We start from the raw sequence: 20,955 nt of genomic DNA on the forward strand, positions 1-20,955 counted from the left end.
TTTCCACTCATTACCTTCTTTAATTCTAATTTGGTGATATCCACTTTTAAGGTCAATCTTGGAAAATATGGTAGACCCATGCAATTCATCAAGCATATCATCAAGTCTAGGAATTTGATGCCTGTATTTGATGGTGATATTGTTGATGCTCTACAATCACAACACATTCTTCACTTGCCATCTTTCTTTGGCACCAACAAAACAGGTACAACACAAGGACTTGGGCTTTTTTTAACCCAACCCTTCTCCAACAATTCCTGAACTTGTGATTCTATCTCTTAGTCTCCTCAAAATTAGTTCCATAAGCTGGTCTATTTGGTAGACTAGCTCCCGAAACTAAATCTATTTGGTGTTCTATACCCTTAGAAGGTGGATGTTGTTGCTAATGATAGTCATGTAGCTGCTGGTTTTGCTGGAGGTGAAGGTGCTGGTCCAAGTGTTGGAGAATGCATCACTTCCATGACTCCTTTTGAAAGATTGTTGCTGAGAAGGATGAACAATTTTGCTGATAATCAAAGAAGTCATCATGAATTCTTTGTGGCTCATTTTCAGAATCTGGATGAACAGATTGAAGCTATTCAGAATGAAATATTTGAGTTGTAATATGGGAAGGAAGATTAATGTTTTTTTTTCTTCTTTAAAAATTATGGACTACTTTCTTAAATTCTGTTTTTACCCTTTCTTTCACTCTATTTGTGAAGACAAATAGAAGGAGAATGGTTTGGTTTATGTGTTGAATCATCTGCTGCAAAACTCTGGGCTTAAATTTCTGCTGATGTATGCTTAAATACACTTAGTTTTTTCTGGTTTTTCTGCTCAACAGCTTATGCAGAAAACCTGGTTAAGTATGCCTTGATATCCTGCTACTTTGTATGCTCTGTATTTGCATAAAATTTGTTTAGCAGGTGCTGGATCAAATTCAAATAGGACAACACAAGTAACCAGAGATCTGTCTTCATAAAAAAGGGGGAATTGTTGAACAAGGGCTTTGATGTCTCCAAATCCATGAAGTTTGGTTTAAGGCTTAGTTGTAGCTTGTGTGTGTGGGTTCTGTGTATTTTGAATTTGTAATCCACATTGGTTAAAATCCAAATCTGATTTAAATCAAAACCTTTTGAAAAATATTGTTTTCTAATGAAGTGGAAAAACCACCAGTTGTTTTATAGTTTCAATCGGTTGTTTGACACTTGGTGGGTTTTGAAAAGGGTTTGAAACTGGTTGACTTTGCTGTCAAACCAGTTCAATCGGTTGTTTAAAAAATTCAACCGACTGTATTTTGAAAATCGATAATAGATTTCTGTTAAGTTTGGTAAATTTGCTTTAAATGTTTTAAAACTGAATTGGCTCCTGCTTTAAATGTTTTTAACAAACCTTTGGAGTATATAAATGTTGTTTTACGCTCCTAAGAGATTGAACACAGATTAGAGAATTCAGTTTGAATAAAGTGATTTCAGTTTTCAAAGATTTACTTCAAGCTTTTGGGTTTTCACAAAGAGTGGAATAAGATTGTTGTGTAATCTTTCATTTTGATATTGATCAGGTGTAATCCTTCCTCTTTCTCTCTTGTATTTCTGGAATACTTGTGGTTTGTGCAGAATCAGAGGTTGTTTTGAATTTTGTGGTGTGTTTGCTAAGAGAAGTGTGTGTTCTTGAGGTGTTCAAGATCACTTCTTTGGTGTGTGTGTGGATTGTAATCTATGATTGATTGCATAGTGGATACCCAGTGGTTTCTGGGAACTGGATGTTGCTCTTGGGATAAGAGTGAACCAGTATAAATTAGTTTGTGTTCTTATCTCTTTCCCTGAAATCTTTAATGTCTGTTTTAAGTTGTTTTTATTCACTAATGATAAAAACAACCGGTTGAATCTCAAAAGCAACCGATTGATTTTCTGGAAATCAACTTAATCAGTTTTGTTCTTTGACTTCCTTGATTTCTTTCTTTGTGATTCATCATTGGATTTCATTATACCTTCAAAGTTTGCGAAAATCGTTTATAAACAATTCATCCCCCTCTTGTTTAAGGCCATAAATTCTAACCAATCGAGCATAACATAACAAAAATTTCATATCATGGTTTAAGCAACAAATCATGAATGATCCATCAACATCTGAAACATTAACATGGCTTGCAAACGGTCTAAAGTTTGATGTTTTATGTTGTTCTGGCTATGAAGTAAATGGTTGTTTGTTTTACAGAAAGTCTCGAGATGATTAGAGTACAATGCAAAATAGTGGAGTCACTTTGGAGGCAGATTCCATGCAATTTTCAATGTCAAAAAATCAAAAATCCTATTGTGGGATGAATGCCTTATTATGGTGTCATAATAGAGATTTGAGAAGTTAATTATAACAAATTTACTATACCTGTTTGCAAATGTAAGTGGGTTGACAATAAGACTAATGTCAAAGTTGATGAATCATGAATGACTTTGTTTGACTTTCGAAAGATAGGTTGTGATGACGAACCATCCATAATGGCATATCAAGCTTCCTAAGTTTTCTATATCCAAGATCCCTTGTCTGAAAACTGGTTTGTTGTGCTTGATCCTGCCTGTTGACCAGAACGCTGGAAACTGCCTCGTCAAAGGATCGACGTGTGCACCGCTTCAAACCTCCGTCCTTCTTTGAGATCCACCTCAAGAACCTGCAAAAGAACAGAGCGGCGCCGCTGCGACCGATCGCACTCCAACGCCCAAGTCAGTGACCGAATCACCAAATACTAAGAGAAAACTAGGAACAGGAACCGTGCAAATTCTCTCTCACAGTAAGCTCTATAACTCGCAAGCGTAAAGAGTGTAATCTGAACGTGCGTACCTCAGAAAATTCGTTGAGAACTCTTATATACCTGGTCACTTTCTCTCTCCTGGCAGTTACAGACCTGGACACGTGGCTCGCATCCAGTCGTACACGTGCCACCATCTGGAGCCTCCTTGACTTGGGCGCTGCTTCTGACTCTCTTTTTGGCTAAGTTACTTATGCATGGTACTGCCCAGTGCATAGCTAACTTGGGAGCGCGATCTCTATTGGAATTGGCGAGTTAGGGTGCTCTCGTACACCTTCCCTGTGGTCTCGCCGGCCGCCTTCATAATCTGCACCACCTTCATCTTCGGCGATGTGCTTGTTCTGGCGATCTCCAATCACTTGGTCGCCTGAGTTTACCATCTGGCGATTTCATCTTCAACTGGGCGATCGCCTGGTATGCTGGAGATCGGAGCACGCCAACTTAATAACTGGCGATTACACGAACCCCCCGACTTCCTTCCCTTCTGCAACTCTGGCGCCTTGTCCACACGCCTACTCTGTGGCTTGGTGCCACGTCATCACTTCCGACTACCAGGGCGGTACAATGCTATATGGAAAAAAACAACATAATGATTGTTCCTGCCGGTTGACTCGATGGCCTTCGTACTTCTAACGACGATCACACGCCCAATTCTCTCTGCCTTCGTTCGTGCTTTCCTTCGATCAAACACCTGAACCTGCAAAGACAAAGGGGCGCCCTAGAGGCCGTTTTCACTCCGACGCTCAAGTCAATACTGGGGCTAGGAAACACCAAAACACTTAGCCATAAAAGCTTTGTGTAAACCGTGTGTGTATCGCGTAAAATGTTGCGCACCTTATTAGGTTTATTACTGCCCTTTATATACTCTAGGGTTTCCACTATTTCCGCTACTCGTAATTAGGGTTACTGAGGGTGTGCCTTAACGTCGCTATCACCCAATATTAGGGCAATCTAGCGCGTAAGGCTCCCTTACTGGAGTGCAACCTCTGACGGAATGACCACCGGGGTACCAACTTGTGCACCTAATCTCTGGGGCCAACCGTCCTGGGAGTGCCCTAGCTGTTCATGTGCCATGCATGCAGCATACCACTGGTACGTAACCCTTACGGGCCTTAGCTCTCCCAATGGCTCTTTCCTTGTACTACGCCTGAATGTGCCATTCACACCACACGCATGGACCCCTCGTGATCTAGGCTTCTCCCTACTAATAACTAGTGTATGGTCTGGGACCCACCTCACGTGGCCCGATGTTACATCGCCCTCACTCTGTTGCGAAGGACACATCAGCACATCCTGGTGATCGACGTCTGACCACTCTTCGACACCTTGGCTCACGTCGCTCGCGAGGCACTGGCCCAGTCCGCTCGTAGGACCCAGCTTATGTGGCTCACCATTACTAGCAGTCAACGATGTCCGAGGACTGGTCGGTACACAAGTCCCCCAGTCTCGAGCTGTTAACTTGTTCAGCGAAGAGACTAAGTCCTCACCCCTGCCCACCTATGTGGCTCTGTGTGATGGGACGTGAATAGTGCATTAAAGTGACGCTTCTCTGTAACCATTTTAATCTGCACACACGTGTCTAGATCAACGACCATGACTTAGCGCCGCTTGTGCTTCTTCGTTTACGTTAAGTTTTTTAAAAACGTGTGCTTCGATCACTGTTCCATCACTTTTTGAAAACTCCTTTGATCGTTTCATCTTCTTCTTTGAACGCTCTCACTTTCTTTCTCAAAAAACAAGAACTTTCAGCCCACATCGATCAAAAGGTATGATCTTTAGGCATTGATTGCTCTTATCTTGCTATTCGGCTACTCAAACATGCGATAATCTACTCTGGAACTGTTTAAATTTCTGCATTTTAGGTTTTCTCTGTTTTTCCTCTATTTTTCTGGGTTTCTTTGAGTCTTTTTTCTTTCTGGTTTTACTGAGTTACGCCATCGCCTTCTTCTGAACCTTCATTTTCTTCCTTTCTTTTCTTGTTTTTTTAGCTTTCTTTGAAATGGCTCAATCAAAAACCACATCCAATCCTCCTCCCAGTGTAGATTACAAAGCCCTCTACCCTTGCACTTCCACTGAACTCCTCGCCGAGACCTCCACTCTAACCTCCAGTGAGGATGAGAGAAAGCACCGGGACGATGAACTTTATTGCAAGGGACGGGTGTTTGGGAGAGAGAGTGGCGCCTATGTTTCGGTTCGTTCCTACGCAAAGGGCGAACCCGTATGCGCGGACGATCGCGCCAACAAAGGAGAGCCTTTCTTCTTCCTTTACTTCACCGTTTTTAAACGGATTAAGCTTCGCCTCGCACTCACGGGCTTCGAGAGGGAACTGCTAACAGAGATTAACGTGGCCCCTGCCCAGCTGCATCCCAACAGCTGGGCCTTCATGAGGGCATTCGTCATCCTGTGTAATCACTTTGGGCACCCTCCCTCTGTCGACGTCTTCCTCCACTTCCTCGAGGCTAAGAGTCCCGAGAAGAACCTCTGGGTGAGTTTCAGTGGAATGGCGGGGAGAGTCCTCCTCACACACTTCCACCAATCCTATAAGGGCTTCAAAGGGAAGATCTTTAGGGTGTGCTGCACCGACCATGACCCCACCCTACTTGATGGGTTTCCCCTTTACTGGGTGGGGCAGCTGAAGCTCAAGAAGCCCAAGACCCTCGAGGAACTGGCCCCTCCCGATAGCGAACTGTGTCAGGTCCTTGCGAGCATAGGAACACTGCTCAACTGATCAAGCACGAGTTCAGCTCCTTGCCCCTCAAAGGCTATATTGGTTTGTTTCTACTTCTTCTCCAAGTTACTGCGCTTATCTTTATGATTTTGTATTCTTGACTCTTATGTTTTCTAGTTGATGGCTGCATATTGTTATCTTCTTTCTCATGTTTCTTGTCTTGGTGCATGCATGGTGCTTACTGAGGAGAAAAGGGTTAGGCTGGCTAATGCGATTGCCCTCCGTCAAGGGGCACTTGGTGGTGTGGGTGCCTCAGCCCCCTCTGCTCCCATTCGTGAAACCGCCATGACCCAAGAGTTGAGCAGCCTGAGCCAATTAGAAAAAGATACCAAGAGACAACTCTTCGACAAGGGTCAGGAGGCTGTCCAGCTGCAGGCAAAGATCCTGCCCCTTCACACCAGGGTGATCGAGCTAGAGGAACAGGCGGAGGAAACTAAGGCCAAGATGGCTAAGCTTGAAGAGAGGGCCACCAACCAAGAAGTGCAACTTGGCCGGGTGGAGGGTGAACTTGTCCAACAGGCTGAAACCTTCAAGAAAACCGAGGCAGAGCTCATCGAAGAAGCCGCTGATGCCTGCGTGCATCCTGAGATGGACACCCCACCCATCGCGACGTCAAACCAGGTTGTAGATGGGCAGCTTGTGCCTAGGGCCCCTCCTTCTAAATTTGCAAACTTTCGCCTGTTGATGCACAATCTATACTTTCATATTTATGAATGCTTGTTTGCCTTTAACTGCTTTCTTGATCTTGGTTTGTTAACTGCTATGTCTTTATCTTACTTTAGTTTGCCTCTTCGTCTTGATCGCTAACTGTCGTGCCTCACACTAACCTCTGCTAACAACGCTTCTGACGATCTTCCATACTTTAGATAGCGCGCTTATCCACTACCCGCTCTACCTTACTCTCTTCATTGTGCTCTAGGTAGCGGCGGCGTGCACACAAACCTTTAACTGACCTCACCTCCGTAACACAAAGGAGAGAGAACCTTTGATAGTCACTCTTCGAACCTGCTTCATAAAACAGGAAAAGAGAGACCCACTAACTGACTTTGCTCCTACTTCAATAAGTAAGGAGATGCTTTCTTGATGCCGCTGGTGAACCGTGTTGTCCTTGTCTTGGCGTTCTCACTCAAGAGGGAGGTGCACTCCGCGCTATCCCGCTTCGAGTCTTCTAACCCAAGGAGAAATTCGTATCTGTCCCCAGTCTGACCACAATGGGTTTGGGGAGAGTTCACCCGCCGGACCATACTGTCTCCACTACGACGCTCTCACTAGAGAGAGAGAGGCGTTCTCTGCGAACCGTCCTGCCCAGTCTCAAGACTTCTACCCCAAGGAGAAACTCATGCCTTTCTCGCCCTAGCGTTCTCACTCAAAGGTGGAGGCGTTCTCTGTGAATAGTGTTGTCTTCCCTTGAGGCTTCTAACCCAGGCGGAAAGGTTCATAGCTGACCTCGCCCTTACCTCAACGTGGCAGATGAGGATTTTGACTGGCAAACCGTACTTCTTACCCCTGGAGTTCTCACTCAAAGGGGGAGACGTTCTTTACGAATCGTTCTGCCAACCCTTGAGACCTCTAACCCATGGGGAAGGTTCTGAAATGATCTCATCCTTGTTGTATAAAGTCAAGGGGGAGGTTTTACTGGGAAACTGCATTGTTTAGCCTGGGTACCAACTTGTGCACCTAATCTCTGGGGTCATCCGTCCGAGGAGGGCCCTATCTGTTCATGTGCCATGCATGCAGCCTACCCTTGGAACGTAACCCTCACGGACATTAGCAGTTCCAGTGGTTCTTTACTTGTGCTATGCCTGAACGCGCTATGCACACCACACGCATGGATCCCTCGTGATCTAGGCTTCTCCCTATTGATAACTGGTGTATTGTATGGGATCCACCTCTCGTGGACCAGCTCTGCTGTTTGAGTCACCGATGCCCGACGTCACATCGCCCTCACTCTGTTACCGAGGACACATCAGCACATCCTGGTGATCGACGTCTGACCACTCTTCGACACCTTGGCTTGCGTCACTCGTGAAACACTGGCCCATGCCGCTCGTGGAACTCAACTTACGTGGCCCACCATTACTAGAAAGCTTAAGGCCGGAGTTTGATAAGCAGATCGATAGGGAGTTTGAAAAGCAATTGGTGGGTTTAGGTGATGCACTCCACGCTTTTAATTGTGATGGAAGTGTGGAGAATTAGCGAAAAACTTTGGTAATGGAGGAAAATCGTGAGGTATTGGTGATGTTAGATTTCAGTGATGATGAATGCGTTGAAGAGGAAGGAGGTGAGGCCAACCTTCCAAGGGCCTACTAGGCCTTCTAAGCTTGCAAGTAAGAGGAGATTTGGGAGAGAATGATTCTTGATTCATAATTCTTCATTCACTTTATGTCAAAATTTGAATACAAAGAGTTTATGAAGGGTGTTTATAGATGGAAAGGATGAGGTAGCTTGCTCCTTAAGCTACCTTAACCCTAGTTAAGCAAGCTTAACTAGGGTGAGGTTTGGTTGGCTTAAGGAGAGGAGTATATGCCCTCTTAAGATGCTCTAGAGATCTTTGTTTGCGTGACAGGTGAGGATCTTCTAGAGTGTCTTTGATTCATCTACAAAATACTCTTAAAAGTATCTAAAAATAGAAATCATATACAAGCGTAATCTACTTATTTATACAAATAGTTCTTTTGTCTTTCTTGTTGTGTATGGTGGCTTGGATGGTCCGCCATCAAGCTGCCCCCCTTGAAAAGGATTTGTCCTCACATCCGGTTGAGAATGACACCTTATGTGAAGAAGATGTCTTTATGTTCATCCGGGCTCATGAATCCACATCAAAAGAACAAAAAAGAATTAGGCACAGAAAAAGAAGTGGCGCCAAAGGTAGTGCATGTGTTGTGAGAATTAGATCTGGAAGAAACAAAAAAAAGGATGAAAAGAAAAGGTACCTGGAAGTGCCGATGAAGTAATAAGACACAAAGGTTTTGATGAAAACCATTCGACCTCGAAACTTTCAGCTAAGAAGATAGACAAAGATCAAGACTTACTGAAGAGATTGTAAAGTCTTTTTTTTCTTCTTAGCCTTGTAAAAATTGTATAGAGTAGTTAGGAAGTTTTGGACCTTGTATTTTGGCCAAAATAGAGAAGAATGTAAATAGAAAAGAAAGTAAAATGAAAAATAGTAAAACAAAAGGATGTGGAAATAGAATTGTAAGAAAGGAAGACATGAGACTGCACATGACGCCGATTCATATTAGAGGTGCACTTATTTGGAATAATTAGCACTGATTTGTGTAATGTTAGTGCAGATCTTTTATTAAAAAATAAATTTGATTAGTGGGTGGATTTGTTGGAGAATCTGATTTGAAACAATCCATCATATGGACTTGTGATACATTGGTGAATTTTGTTGATAGTGTGTGATACGACGTGATTTTTTTTCTTTGGTGCCATCGTGAATCAGTGTACGTGGGGTGCACAAAAAGATGAATTAAAATTTCTGCTGCAGAGGAGTAATTGGGCGCAACTATTTTGGACAAGCTGCATATGGGTCTATGCACCATTAAAAAAATTTGAGTGAATTATGGGGCAACAACAAGAATAGATGCTGGATCAGAGTTTAATGTGATAGAAGAATTTTAATTGGCTGCAGTTACCAAATTGGGCCACGCTCAATTGGGCCATAAATTTTGTTTTGGTTTTCTTTGCACCATTGTTTTTTATTTTTACCTTTTGTAATTCAATTCTATTCGGTTTGATCTTTAGAGATACATTTTAGTAAAGGTTGAGTGTACTCTCGGCGGTATAGGTCATGATCAATGAGAACGAATCGTGTGGTTTGCTGTCTGAAGGTTTTTTCTTCTTGTGTTTCCACACTCGCCTTTCTCTAGGAAGTGTTGGATGGGTTTCATGCATGTTTCTTCCTCAGTAATAGCCATGCACTCACCCATGCACTCACCCGTGCTGACACTTTGATTTTTGAGGATGACATAGATCACCAAATGGTGAAACCCTTTTTTTTAGTTGTAACCAACCTGGAAAGCATGTCGGCTCTAACGTTGTGTTCGTGTTGGATGTGCCCAGTTTGAACATTCTTGAACTTGAAGATAAGATTCCGAACAAGGTGATAATAATTTTGGAATAAAGATTCTTTGACCTTGAACTTTCTGATTACTTGACTGACTACCATTTGGGAGTCATTTTTACAAAGCACCTGTCGAGCTTCCATGTCATGTGTCATTGTCAATCCAGCTAGAATGGCCTCGTAGTCTTTGAAGTTTTAAAATCAAACTTCAAAGATTGTTCTAGGAGGATCTCACCCGAACCTTCGAGGATTACTCCTTCCCCACACGATTTGTCATTAGATGAATTGTCCACATGTAGTAACCATTGAAGATTTTCATCTTTAATCGATTTAGGGTTGAGTTCGACCATAAAGTTAGGTAACTTTTGAAACTTGATTGCCACCCTCGGTTGATACTGGATTTCAAATTCAGATAATTCAAATGCCTACCCGATCATTCGTCCGGCTAAGTCTGGTTTAGCTAGGATCTTCATGATGGGATAGTCAGTCTTGACAATAATGTGATGGTTCTCGAAGGACATTCTCATCTGTCGGGTAGTTATAACAAATGACAAGGCCACCTTTTCAATCATCTAGTACCTGACCCCGACATCATGTAGCACTCAACTGATGAAGTAGATGGGTCGCTCTTCTCTCGCTACCTCTTGTACTAAAGTTGCACTGATAGCCTTTTTGGAGACCGACAAATATACTGTTATTGGTCGTTGTGTGTCTGGTTTATGTATGATCGAAGGTGCTGCCAAAAAGGCTTTAAGGTGAAGGAATATGTCTTCACACTCAAGTGTCTAGTTGAACTTCGCTGCTTTTCGTAAGAGTTGGACTATTGGCTTTGTTTTTTTTGCCAACTTGGGCACAAACCTTGATAAGGCCATTAACGACTGATCAACTTTTGAATCTCCTTTATATTTTCAGGGCTTTGCATTTCAGTGATAACCCTACATTTCTCTAGATTCGCTTCAATTTCACGATGGGTGAGAATGAAGCCTAAGCATTTTCCACCTTCTACTCCGAACACGCACTTCTCGGGATTCAGTCGTATACCATGATCTGTAAGGGCCTTGAAAACTTCCTTGAGATCTTGAATGTGCTGAATGCACGAGTCAAACTTTACGACTATGTCATCGATATAAACCTCCATGCTTCGGTCGAGCATTCCCTTTAAAATTTGATCCATTAGTCATTGGAAGGTTGCTTCGGTGTTTTTTAGGCCAAATGGCATGACTTCATAGTAGAAATTATCACAATTAGTCAGGAAGGAATTATTTCCCTTGTTTCTTGGATGCATTTGGATTTAATTATATCCGGATATACACCTAAGAAACTTAAGATAAGGTGATCGACTGCCCCATCAACTAGGCGATCGATGCTCGAAAAGGGTAAGGATCCTTCGGAAACGCCTTGTTGCAGTCGGTATTGTCCGTGCACATCTTCCATTTACCGTTGGGTTTTTTCACCATTACCACATTTTCCCGCCAGGTTGTATATTGTGGCTTTATGATGAAATCGACTTTCACAAGCTTGTCGATTTCATTTCGTAAGGCGTTGTGCTTCTCTTCACCCATTTTTCTTTTCTTTTGGGCGATAAACTGTGTCTCTTTATTCATTGAGAGACGATGTGTAATTATATCGGGACTTACCTCTGGGATGTCGGAGGCGATCCAGGAAAATAAATCAGCAGTTTCGATAAGTGTTTGACTCACCATTGTGTTGTCAGCCGACGTTAATGATGTTCCCATGTGCATTGAATGAACATCATTTTGGACAGGTATTCGGTGGAGGACTTCACTCGGCTCGATACAAGCATCATTCATTTAGGGATCCAGATCTACTAGAGCAACCATGTGCTTCTTTCAAGGAGTTCTTAGTTCTCGGGACCGAAATCAGCTGGGCCCTAAAGACCTTTGCGATTGTTCTCTTCTGCAATCGTAGGACTGTCCCCGTGGTGACTTTTTGTTGCTAGGTTGGTTCGACCTCTAAGCTAGAAACATATCACTCTTGTGTTACCTTTTGTTCCAGATGCACTGTGACTATATCGCCCGAAGTAGATGGAAACTTCATGGCGAGATGTGGAGTTGAAACTATTGCTCCAAGACGATTTATGGAAGACTGCCTGAGCAGAATATTGTATGAAGTGTTGGCATTGACAAGTAGATACCTTATTTTAATGGTTTTGCAAAGGTACTTATGTTAGAATGTATGACTTTAAACTAGAGGGGGGGGGGGGGGGTTGAATGGTTTAAAGATGTTTTTGAAAACTTTTAAGCCTTGAATGAAATTACTTCGAGAATATCTTGATTAAGAAATCAGTTTTTCAAAACACAAAGCAAAAAGCACAACACCAGAAAAACAATTGGTTATTTCGCATAAAGAATTGGTTATTTATACCAGTTTACAAATATAAAAACTGAATTTAAAGAGTTAAGGGATAGAGAAAATGCACACAGAGATTTATAATGGTTCACTCTAAACCCAGAGCTACATCCAGTCTTCTCAGAAACCACTAAGGAATTCCACTAAGCAATCAAACCTAAATCACTTACACCACAAGCAAAGAAGTGACCTTGATCCCCTCAAGACACACATTTCTCTTGGTCAACACACCAACACTAAGAATGCTGATCTTGATCCCTTCAAGAACATACAACACTTCTCAGCAAACACACAAGGTTTCTTTCAACAGATACAAGGATTACACTTGTTTACAGAACAAATCTGAAATCAAAACAAGCAGAAAATCCTAGCTCATACTCTTTGATCAATCTCAATCTCTAAGCAATCTCAACTTTTCAAAAACTCAAAATCAGTGAAAAACTCAAATCTGTTTTTCTGTATATAATCAAAGTTGTTGTTTGTTATCAAATCTTAACAAACTATTAATTGCATTTAAAAATTGGTCAAAGCATTAAAAACTGGAGCGTAAACAGTTAGAAAATCATTTAATGCTCAGTCAAAGCACAAACCATTTTTCTGTTATGGTACCAAAACAAACAATCGGTTGTTTCCTCGAATCAATCAGTTGTTTTGGTTTTGACAGCTCAACCATTTGAAAAACAGTTTTCAACCTTTTCTAAAAACACCTAAGTATAAAACAATCGGTTGTTTCGACAAAACAACAGGTTGTTTTTCACTTACCTTGAAAAACACTTTTCTTTTAAAGGATTGAGAGTGCTTATGCTTTGGATTCAATCAAGAGTGGATTACATATTAAATCTACCCCAGATCCTATCTAAAAGGACAGCTCAGCAACAGCAAGCACAGCCAGCCTTCATCATCCTTCAAAGGGTTGGGATTCTTCAAAGCTTGAACACCACTTGGTTCAACAACTTACCCTCACCAAAAGTTCTATATAAGTCAGTATAGCCTCGCGTATCTACTCGTTCACCAGAAAAAACCTATTATCTGGTCGTCATATGGTTGGATTTCTATTTTTGGGATCCTCATTCTTTTGATGGTTTTCCAATACAAAATGTCAGTCGAACTCCCTTGGTCCACTGAGGTCTTGGTGATGGTGAAGTTGTTGATTTCGAAGGTGATGACAATGGGATGGTCCTAGGTTGGGTCGATAGTTGTGAAGTAGTCATCAGTAAAGAGCATTGAGGGTATTCTCGGTCGATCTTTGATTGTGGTCCAGTGCACTGATTGAATAGCCCACATATGCTTCTTCCGAGCAGATCTCGAACACCCTCCACATGAAAATCCTTTAGCAATTGTGTTAATCACCTCACGACTACTTCTTCGCGAAGGCTTGACCCTCTTAGGGATTGCGCTCCTTTGTTGTTTTTTTGTTGGGCGTCAGTCATCATTGTGATGACACCGAGAGTAAGATTCCCTCCGTTCATCCTTTCGAGGGTATTTCTCCCTCTTGGGGTATCTATGAAAATTCTTGTTCGTACCTTGGATGATTTTGCGCAAATGGTCAACTTGAATGAGCTCTTCAATCTTGTCTTTTAATGCCGGACATTCTTCGGTTGTGTGACCAAAGTTGCAGTAGTACGGGCATTGCCTAAACGTATAAGCACCCTTTGGGCTTTGTAACTTTCTGAATGTCGGGATGAGATCGACATTCAATGCTTCATCCATGATTTCCCTCCTATCAACATTCAAAGGGGTATAGGTGTGAAACCGAGGGTCTCGATTTTTTTTGTACCCAGCGGATTGTTTGACGTTTATCTGCCACTTCGATCCTCTATTTTCCTTTATCTCCATCATTATTTGTTAAGACATTATTGCAATAATCATGCAATTCTTCTAGTTGAATGAACTTATCTGCCCACTACCTAAGTTTGTCTAAGTTTTTTGTTGGTTTCTTATATAGTCTATCAGTAAACGACCTGATCGTAGTACAATGACCAATTGATGCATGGCCACCTCTGGCCTGAGGTCAGCTCTGGGTTAACAAGTGCTATTAACGTAAGATGATGTAGGTGACTTGTTGGAAATGTTACCTGAGTGTCGAATTTGGATAATAAAGTTTTGAAGCTATCCACTGAGTCAGGTGGAATGAAAGTCTCGTGAACCAATTGAGTGTCGCTCCTTTGAGCGAGGTGGAAACACTCGACACCACACTGATTTATCTCATGTGTAGAGGCTCGTTTGTGTTTTATACACATGAATGTGCTAGTCCGGATCCGTGGTATCGTCATACCGATCGACATTCAATCCCTTCCAATTGGGATGGAGTTGTGCTTCCATGATTTCATCTATGAAGGGATGTCCCTTGGGATAGTTTTCTATGATGTACGCTCTGTATGTGATCGGAAGACTGATAAGTCTGAGTTCGGGCTGTACTCGTTCTCTCTTGGTTTTGTGTGTGCTCGCTTCTCGAAGGAGAAGGTTGCTTTCGTTGTCTATGCCCGGTTGTGTGCGTAGGATCGACTAGTTGCGACCTCATCTCTTCATTTTTTCTCTTTGAGGATTTGCATCTCCTTTTCATTCTTCTAGCGAACGGTTGCCTACTCTATCCTCTTTTGGCACATTTCTTCCATCTCTTTCTATAGAGCTAGGAACATAGTGATCTGATCCGCTACTAGCATCATGTTGTTCATCATTTGTCTTGTCGAAACCATTGTTGCTTTCTTTGACTCTATCTCAGCCCCACGGTGGGTGCCAATTCTACTTGTATAGACAAAGTGGGCCTATATAGTACCTGAGATTGGTGATAACAATTGTTGTTGGTGTCGGTCGTTCTCCTAATGGTTGTGTCTTTGGTCGCACTCCCTTGCACTTTAGTTCTTGCACTCCTTTAGACTCCAATCCTTCAACTCTTTAGCTCCTTAGCACTCGGTCGGGATAAACTTGCAGAAGATTCTCTGATGATCAAGTAACTACTTTGTCTTGAGAGTGTATGATGTAAAAATGATAAAAATGTACCTTACTCCTTTGTAGAAGGCTTATTCATAGTGTTTGGTAATTGGCTATTTGGTTGATTGGCCATATCTGGCGCATATCATTAGTGAATCAGTGTTAGTTGATTTTTCGAGATGTTGCCCTGATTTGTAGGAAGACATATCTGGAGCATATCTTCAATAAATCAGTGTTAGCTGATTTTTCGGGATGTCACCCCGATTTGTAGGAAGACATATCTAGAGCATATCATCAATAAATCAGTGTTAGCTGATTTCTCAGAGTGTTACCTGAATTTGGTGGGTATGACCTGGATTTATAGGATGTTTCCTTACTTATCATTTATTGTCAATTTGTTCTTTGACGTTGTTGATCACCTAGTTGATCGGTCAATGAGTTTAAGGGACATGACTCATTCGACCCTGACCAGTACAATCACTAATCTATCCGCCAAAGTAAAGAGAGATAATTCATGTTGCCTAAGATTTAACAGAGTATATTTAACGCAGTTATTATCTAATTGTTGTGGGTTAATTTCATACTGTATTATTAGGAGAAAGGCATCAGATTTTTCCGTTCTCGTTTCTACCATCGGATTGTGGCATAAAATATTCTGAACTGAGTTGCAAGGAAATATGGAAAAAAGCAAGGAAGAATTCCATACCAACGGCCTTCGACACGTTTTCTACCTACCACCATGCATGGTTAGAATATGGTTGCTTCTCTTTGAGTCAACATTGACGCTTAATCAGAGGCAAAATTAACCCCAAGATGTGACAAAGATGCCAAAGATCTAAATCTAGTCCATCTACTTACCCCGATTACTTGCACTATAGTTTGGGGATCTACTTATCATATATTTGGTGTACATCATTATTCTTTCTCTACTTTACACATTTACACTTATCTCGAAGCCTTCATCAATGACTTTATACAATTCAGAGTGACGGCGAGGTTTCTTTCATTGCCTAAAACAGTTAAAAAGTTTAGATGCGACAGCTTTGTGTTGTCTTGTCACTGCAGAGGTTATCACATACTAAAGTGAAGTGGTAGGGACAGCGGAGAAGGGACAAAAGAAGCTTAAGGCTTTCTAGCTTGCTTCCTCGCTCCTAACGTCCCAAAAACTTAATTATGCGGAAAGAAAGGAAGTTGATTCAGGCGGGGTTATTCCTTTCGATGTATTATATGTAGGCCTATCACTTGCACTTGAAACGCAACTACCCAAGCCTTATTATCTCTCCTTCGCCTCAAACCTAGAGTTCTTCATCTGCATTTTGTTTTGTGTACCCACAATGAACAGCATTGGCAAGTTGGGTGCTATGCAACAACTGATAAATGGTGGAAGAATGATGCCTGCAGCCGCAATATCTGATGACAGCGTTTTGGTGAAGAAAGTATTGACAGAGCATAATCCTGAAGGGATTGAATATGATGTCAGGCCCCTTCTGCGTATAGTTGAGGATGTTCTAATATGTTCCACCTTGACTTCTGAAGGTCCTACAACGGTATGATACTAATCAAATAAAAGGTTGATTATCTAAGTGCCAAGCAAATTTTTAATGGACTGAAATCAGCTGTCATGTTTCCAGTTAACTTTCTGCTCCCTCGACGAAAAATAAAAGTTCAATATGTTTTTATAGCCTTTATGTTTTGGAGTGAATTCAATTTGGGTTCTTCAAAGTGTAAAAAAAAACATTCAGAGTCTCGTTGCTTACGGACTAAAATGTATTATATAAATTTGAGAGAACAAAACTAAATTTATCAGATATTTTAGGGACTAAAAACATTATTAAACCATTGAAAAAAGACATGCACATGGTTTTAATTAGTACGTCGTTTTGTGTGAGATTTTCCTTTTTCTGATTAACCTGTACTGTGCAATCTTTCAGGGTGCCCTTGCACGTGTTGATAATGTGGAGGACAAAAGCTACCATCCTGGGCAAACAAACATGCTAGAGGCTCTATCTGCTAAGATTGATAGGATTTCCTGTGAGGTGATATCCTAAACATTATGTGCAATCACTGAAAAATGTTAAACACGACTATCGCAAGAGTTTGAGCTACTAACTGATATTCTGTTTTTAATTTGTAAAACGGATATATACTAGTAAACACTTGAAACCTTATTTTCATCATGATTGGCTCATGCTGTCATAGCCGGAACATGGCTACATGCATAATTTTCATAATGGTTTAATTATGTTTTCGGTCTCTGAAATTTGGGGTAAATCCGTTTTCAGACCCTAAAAAAGCTTCATTCTAATCCCAAATTTAGTAAAAATATGGTTTTAGTCTCTACAAAATAAATTTGAAGGACTAAAAAAGAGTTTTAGAAAACTCGTTTTACTCCCTCTAATTTAATGTTTTTAAGACTAAAGTCATAATTTTTGAATTTTGAGGGACCAAAATAACTTCCTGTTAATTTGAGTGAATTAAAATAAAAATCACTCTATATTTAAAGAGACTGACATAATGAAGTCTTTCCATCAATGGAACAACTTAACAATATCAAAACCAACATGAAATTTCAGATTCCCTACAAGACTCTCTGTGGTGTAGATGTACACTCCACTACAGTTGCCATCTTTGACATGCTTACAATCTTCAAGTGGGATGTGAAAATAGTGCTGGCCTTAGCTGCTTTCGCTCTAACGTATGGTGAATTTTGGCTGCTGGCCCAAATCCATGATAAAAACCAGCTTGCCAAATCAATGGCAATTCTGAAGCAACTACCTAGTATCATGGCGCGTGCAAGCTCGCTGAAACCACGGTTTGATACCCTTAATGATCTAGTTAGCATCATAGTTGAGGTGACCAAGCGTGTCATAGAGTTCCATGATCTGCGATCTCAATATATTACGCAAGATATATCAGCCTACACCACTGCCTACAACTATATCCCAGTTGCTTCTTACTGGACCGTTAGAAGTATTGTGGCTTGTGCAGCTCAGATTACTAGCCTCACTACCCTAAGCTATGAGTATGTGTTTTCCAATCATTTTCAAGTTTTTCATGCTTGTTAGAACATCCATGGTCAGCATTTTGAATTCTCTTTATAAATGAATACACCTAAGCGCATGAAAATGGTCATATGTATGAAGAAGTTCTATCTCCAACACCGGGTGTTAACTACCTATGAAAGAGTTTTTAAATATCACAGACACATAAATAATATGTCAAAAACACTGTTTCAGGATATTCGCATCCACTGATGCTTGGGAGCTATCTACTTTGATTTTCAAGCTCAGAAACATAAATGACCATCTCAGGCAGCTGCTAAATAGTTGCCACGAACATATTGGTAGGCCACTTATAATTCCTCGTCTCTATCTATCCATATTAAATAAAACTGAGATATCAATAGGGAGTGTGGGCTAGTTGGCTTATTTTATACTTTCATTCTTAATTACAGAAGTGTTACATTGACTTTCAAAATTTTGTATAGGAAATAGTGAAAAACCAGAAAACAATAAAAGTTGCTTTTACAGTTTTCTGAGTAAAATTTTATAGATAGGAAACAAAGAAAAAACAGTGTATAACGTCATTGTAATTAATAATAAGATAAAAAAATCTTAAACCAAAAGACCCCTTAGCTATCCGACTAATTTAATATGATCATTCAATGTAGGGAAAAAGATGGATGCTGAAGCTTACCAAATGCTGCGAGATTTGTTTTCAAAACCCCACACTGACAACATGAAGGTTCTCAAAGCTCTGATTTATGCACAGGATGATATTCTACCTCTATATGATGGTGTTACCAAGAAAAGGGTTTGATTTTCTAACACAGTAACTACCTACATATGCATTAGTATTATGTGAAATTGTGTTGGTGATGCTTATATTTGTATAATTAATGGAAACAAACAGGTTAGCCTTGAGCCATTGAGAAGGAAGAATGTGCTGCTTCTATTTTCAGGCATGGAGATCTCCACCGACGAGCTTATGATTCTTGAACAGATCTACAACGAATCGAAGACTCATACATCAAGAATGGAAAGTAGATATGAGTTGGTTTGGATACCAATTGTGGATCCAAACTATGAATGGATAGAACCAAAGAAAAAGCAGTTTGAGAGCCTTCAAGAAAACATGTCATGGTACTCAGTGTATGATCCATCTTTGATAGGCAAGCCAGTCATCTGGTTCATCCAGAGCGAATGGAAATACAAGAATAAGCCAATTCTTGTGGTTTTGGACCCACAAGGGAGAGTTTCTTGCCCCAATGCTATTCACATGATGTGGATTTGGGGAAGTGCTGCCTACCCTTTCACAAGTTCTAGAGAAGAAGTTCTATGGAAGGAAGAGACCTGGAGACTTGAATTGCTAGTAGATGGCATTGATCAAGATATTTTGAACTGGGTAAGCACTCTGACAATCAAAACACTTATTCTCCTTTTAAAGAGTGATCAAGCTATGTTTTTTTCACTATATACAGAATTCAGCCCATTCCATAGGAAGGCCATGAAAAGCTTAACACCACAGCGCCAATCCAAAAGCATAATGTTGCCATCTCCATAATTAAATAGTACAGGACTAAATGAGCCAATTAAGTTTAACTGGAAAAATGTCAAGTATGGCCACTAATTCACGTGGAGCAATGAAATGTTACTATGTGTAGTTGTGACTGCACACTGCAGTCTTTGTTGGTAGCTTAACAAAATCAACATGGATTGATATATGTTTTCTAGAATAAATATTAGCAATGCACTTGCTCTCTTTTCTAGAACACTATTATTAACTAAATTTATGTGTGTAGTCAACTACATAAAATGGTTCTCGCTCTATTTAACGAGTTTAGAGAATAATGTAGAATGCGTTACTAACCTTCAGAAAAATAACAAATGCCAATTTCTGATTGCACAGATTAAGGATGGCAAATACATTTTCTTGTTTGGGGGGGATGATCCTGAATGGGTAAGAAGATTTGTGAAGGAAGGCCGCAGGGTTGCAATGGCTACTCAAATACCCTTGGAGATGGTATATGTTGGGAAAAGCAACAAAAGGGAGCAAGTGCAGAAAATCATCGACACAATAATTCGTGATAAACTCAACACTCAATACTGGTCAGAGCAGAGCATGATATGGTTCTTTTGGACCCGTCTTCAGAGTATGCTCTTCTCCAAACTTCAACTGAAGCAATCCGATGACGACGACCATGTGATGCAAGAAATCAAGAAGCTTCTCAGCTATGACAAACAGGGTGGATGGATTGTTCTGGCAAGAGGGTCTCACATTGTGGTCAATGGGCATGCCACAACCGGGTTCCAAACCTTGGTGGAGTATGATGCCGTGTGGAAAGATCATGCTGACAGGGAAGGGTTTGAATCAGCTTTTAAGAATCACTATGACAAGGTTCATTCGGTTGTTAGTCCTTGCAGCAGATTTGAATTTTCTCATGCAATGGGGAGAATCCCAGAGAGGCTCACATGCCCTGAGTGTCGGCGCAACATGCACGTGCTCACCACCTTCCAGTGCTGCCACGATGAAAAAATTGATGAGGACTTTTTTGTCAGCACTGTTACTCCTCCCACCAATTGATCAATCATTGTTCATCCACTATTGCTGCCTGTGTTTTTCTGAAATTTCAACCACGTGTCTATGTGTTTACTACATCTGTTTGTTCTTTTTATCACAAATTAATGTAATAAAGTGAGTTGTCAGGTTTGGTCTCCCCACTCACTCATGAGTAAATTATTATGATATGTCATAAGCTTGTTCTTATGCATAAACTAAGTACTTTGTATGATCAATAAAGTTACAGTTTTATTAACTTCTTATAAAACAATCTTCATCATGTTTTTGTTTTAAGAAAATGTTGTAAAGGGGAGATTATTAGGACATAAAATGTTCTCAATATCTATACAATAACTAAAAAAATATTTAATATTTTCGGAATTTTGTTATTTTTTTTCAGCATATTTTTATTTTCTTTTTTATAGGTTTTGGTTATTTTAAGTAGAGATGATCAAAATATAATTGGTATGATTGATATTAATAAAATGTTTTTCTATTTTTTTACATAGTTCAAGT

At 40.6% G+C, this 20,955-nt stretch overlaps 1 protein-coding gene across 1 annotated transcript; it reads left to right on the forward strand.

Moving 5' to 3' along the window:
* Positions 1-15,885: 15,885 nt before the first annotated feature.
* LOC137825907 (protein SIEVE ELEMENT OCCLUSION B) lies at positions 15,886-20,719 on the forward strand. The gene is made up of 7 exons (XM_068631711.2): positions 15,886-16,427; positions 16,812-16,916; positions 17,454-17,902; positions 18,117-18,223; positions 18,551-18,693; positions 18,793-19,284; positions 19,789-20,719. Exons 1-7 carry the CDS (start codon positions 16,215-16,217, stop codon positions 20,461-20,463), a joined length of 2,184 nt encoding a protein of 727 aa, XP_068487812.1. The 5' UTR covers positions 15,886-16,214; the 3' UTR covers positions 20,464-20,719.
* Positions 20,720-20,955: the final 236 nt, after the last annotated feature.

The sequence above is a fragment of the Phaseolus vulgaris genome, chromosome 8, assembly GCF_051622355.1.
Source record: "Phaseolus vulgaris cultivar YP4 chromosome 8, ASM5162235v1, whole genome shotgun sequence".
Classification (NCBI taxonomy): Eukaryota; Viridiplantae; Streptophyta; class Magnoliopsida; order Fabales; family Fabaceae; genus Phaseolus; species Phaseolus vulgaris.